Here is a 3,089-nt window from a genome sequence, read left to right on the forward strand (position 1 = left end):
GAAATATTATAGAAAATAAAAAAATTAAAACCAACATCGCTCATAGATTGACTACACAAACTTTACCTTTGGCAAAAGAATGTCTTAATTATAAGTTATAACTATTATTATATCGAAAATGTTTGATAACTAAAGAAAATTAGCCAAAAACAGTCATAACTTGCCTTATTTAGCATTTATTAATTGTTGCGACAATTATAAATACTAAATAAGACAAGTTCTAGCTGTATTTTTTGTCTACCTAACATTACCCTATTTTAAATTTATAACTTAAATTATAAATATTAAATTTTAAATTACAAATCTAAACCTTAAAATTGACTAATATAATTAACTAAAAATGAATTTTTTACACTTTCTCGGTGCATATAATGAAGATGTTGCTAAAAATATGGAATGCACAAAAGTTTACTGAGTGAAATATAACTAACATATTCTTAAACTTAAGATGATGTAAAATTAAATTTAAGCATCCTTTGTCGACCTAGTAGTAATATAAGAGGGGACGCTTCAATAAAGACGTCTAAAACGTCTTTTTTTAAAGATGTTTTTTAATAATTAATATTTAACACATATAATCGATTAAATTGTGTTACTTTTTATCAAAATTAGACAGATAAATCAATTTGACAAAAAAATAGTTAATCAAATTTTGAATCGGTCTGAATTAATATTATTTTTCATAAAAAATGATTACAATATTCCTATTATAGAAAATGACTAAAATACTTTTATTATATATATTAACTTTAAAAATTCTTAATTTAATATCTTTAAAAAAAAGACGTTTTTAACATCTTTATCTAAGTATCTCCATATAAGAGAGTTAGTTGATATATGTACGTTTATTTGAAAGCCAGATTTTAGAGGATAAGGATTTTTTCTTTCTAGATTTTAATTGATTTTAGAAATGAGTGCTTATGATGAATATGCATGCTGACACTACACTAGCAAATTGTCTTCGAAAACAATCTAACTTTCTTATAATTAATTTCAAAATTTCCCAAATCTTCAAATACTGTATCCATCCAAACATCCTTGGAGATCAGAATCTTACACAAAATGACCTCAAGTGAAAAAAACAAAATGGTTTTAAAATGAATTTTTGTAAGTTGGTAGAGCAAAAGTTTATAATATCCGACATGGCAAGATGTGAAAAATGATTAATATTAATTGTGTGTAGTCCGATAAAGTGATACCCCCATGGGGGCATGCACTAGTTGCAATTTGTTTAAGATCTTGAATGAATTAATGTGGTCCCCACTATTCAATTGGGTTCATGCAAGGGAGGTTGTAAGTGGGGATGAACGTACTTCCACCCTCTTATATCTCTCAGTTGACTTCACTTTCTCTGTCTATCTAGTATCATTATCATAATAATCATGGTACCTAAATTCATCTATCTATGTTTATATGTTTGCTTCTCAGGTTTCATCTAAAAAAGAAACAAAAATTCAGCATCTATGCTTATTATAAGAAGAGAACATATATTCACATAAAGGTTTTTCAAGAATTGAAGAATATATGCAATGATTTCAACAAGTATCGAACGAAATCAAGGGTTGATGATGCAGATGTTCCCTACTCCTCCTCCTCCTCCTGGGAGCGAGGATTTGGTGTCACAACAATCTATGGAAATAGTTAATAACTCTTCTGTTGCTTCTTCTTCTTCATCTACAGCTTCTTCTTCACACTCAAGCTCCCTTCTCTTCAATCTCTCTGTTCTCAAGGACAAGCTTAATCAGGTTCAGACCCTCGTTGGTGTTATTCTCTCCCCAGATCAGAACCTTCAGGACTCAACTACCTCCATGGCTGTTTCAAGCATGAACTCCACAATCCAAGAAATCATAGTTACTGCAACTTCAATGATGTTCACCTGCCAACAGATCGCTCTCGCTTTTCCTCCTCCTCCTCCTCCTCCTCCTCCTCCAGGTACCATTGCTACTACTGTTGCTTTCGCCAACAACCACCATGAATTGCACCAACAACATCAAAGGTTATTGATCAATAATAACAATAATAATATTAGAGGTCATGGCCATGGTTTCTTTTCTAGTACTACTGATTCTGAGGCACTGGATAATTGGCTAGGTGAAAGCTATAACAATACTGGTGTTGATTGTAAGGTTAATAATAATAACGATGATGATGATCCAAGTGTTGAAATTAGTGATACCAAAGAAGGAGCAAAGAAGTTGGATATAATTGAATTGGATGCTGAGGATTTGTTGGCGAAATACACACATTACTGCAGTGTTTGTGGGAAGGGGTTCAAGCGCGATGCGAATTTGAGGATGCACATGAGAGCTCATGGGGATGAATACAAAACGAGTGCCGCATTGAGTAACCCTTTGAAGCAGAACAATAACGAGAATGGTGATTGCTTGCCGAAGAAGTACTCGTGCCCTCAAGAAGGGTGTAGGTGGAACCAGAAGCACGCAAAGTTTCAGCCATTGAAGTCAATGATATGTGCAAAGAATCACTACAAGAGAAGCCATTGTCCGAAGATGTACGTGTGCAAGAGGTGCAACCAGAAGCAGTTCTCGGTGCTGTCTGATCTGAGAACACATGAGAAGCACTGTGGGGATCTCAAATGGCAGTGTTCTTGTGGCACCACTTTCTCCAGGAAAGACAAGCTTATGGGACATGTTGCTTTGTTTGTTGGCCACCGAGCCCTTTCCATTGCCTTCCACCAATACAATAGTAAGTCTAGAATAACGTTATCTTATGCAAAAGTATAGTATAGGTAGAGAATGAAAATATTAAACAATGTGAATAATGGATATATCAGATGTTTAATTTACTAGGTGTTCGAATGTTCAATTCATTAGGTGTGCGGATGATTATTCTAATATTAAGATTTAGGTGAGTAATTTGGAATGTAGTGTGTTTTACTTGAATTGGACCAATTTTAAAACTCATTATTCATATTATTCAAGGAAGTCATTAGTTATATAGCATCACCTTTATCTTATTATTATATAAAAAAATACTAATTACTACTAAATTAGTCATTATGTATTTTTGTATATTCATACGCAATGTTTCATAAATTTTCAATCGACAGGTAAAATGTAAATTTTCAATCG

At 32.6% G+C, this 3,089-nt stretch overlaps 1 protein-coding gene across 1 annotated transcript in view; it reads left to right on the forward strand.

Annotated features, from left to right (window-relative positions):
• The window catches only part of LOC107614537 (zinc finger protein STOP1 homolog), a 2,715-nt gene continuing 979 nt past the window's right edge, over positions 1,354 to 3,089 (forward strand). The window contains exon 1 of the mRNA XM_016316729.2: positions 1,354 to 2,703. Within this exon, the coding sequence (XP_016172215.1) occupies positions 1,530 to 2,703 (1,174 nt within the window). The 5' untranslated portion in view covers positions 1,354 to 1,529. The remainder of the gene's footprint in view (positions 2,704 to 3,089) is intronic.

This window comes from Arachis ipaensis, chromosome B08, assembly GCF_000816755.2.
Source record: "Arachis ipaensis cultivar K30076 chromosome B08, Araip1.1, whole genome shotgun sequence".
Classification (NCBI taxonomy): domain Eukaryota; kingdom Viridiplantae; phylum Streptophyta; class Magnoliopsida; order Fabales; family Fabaceae; genus Arachis; species Arachis ipaensis.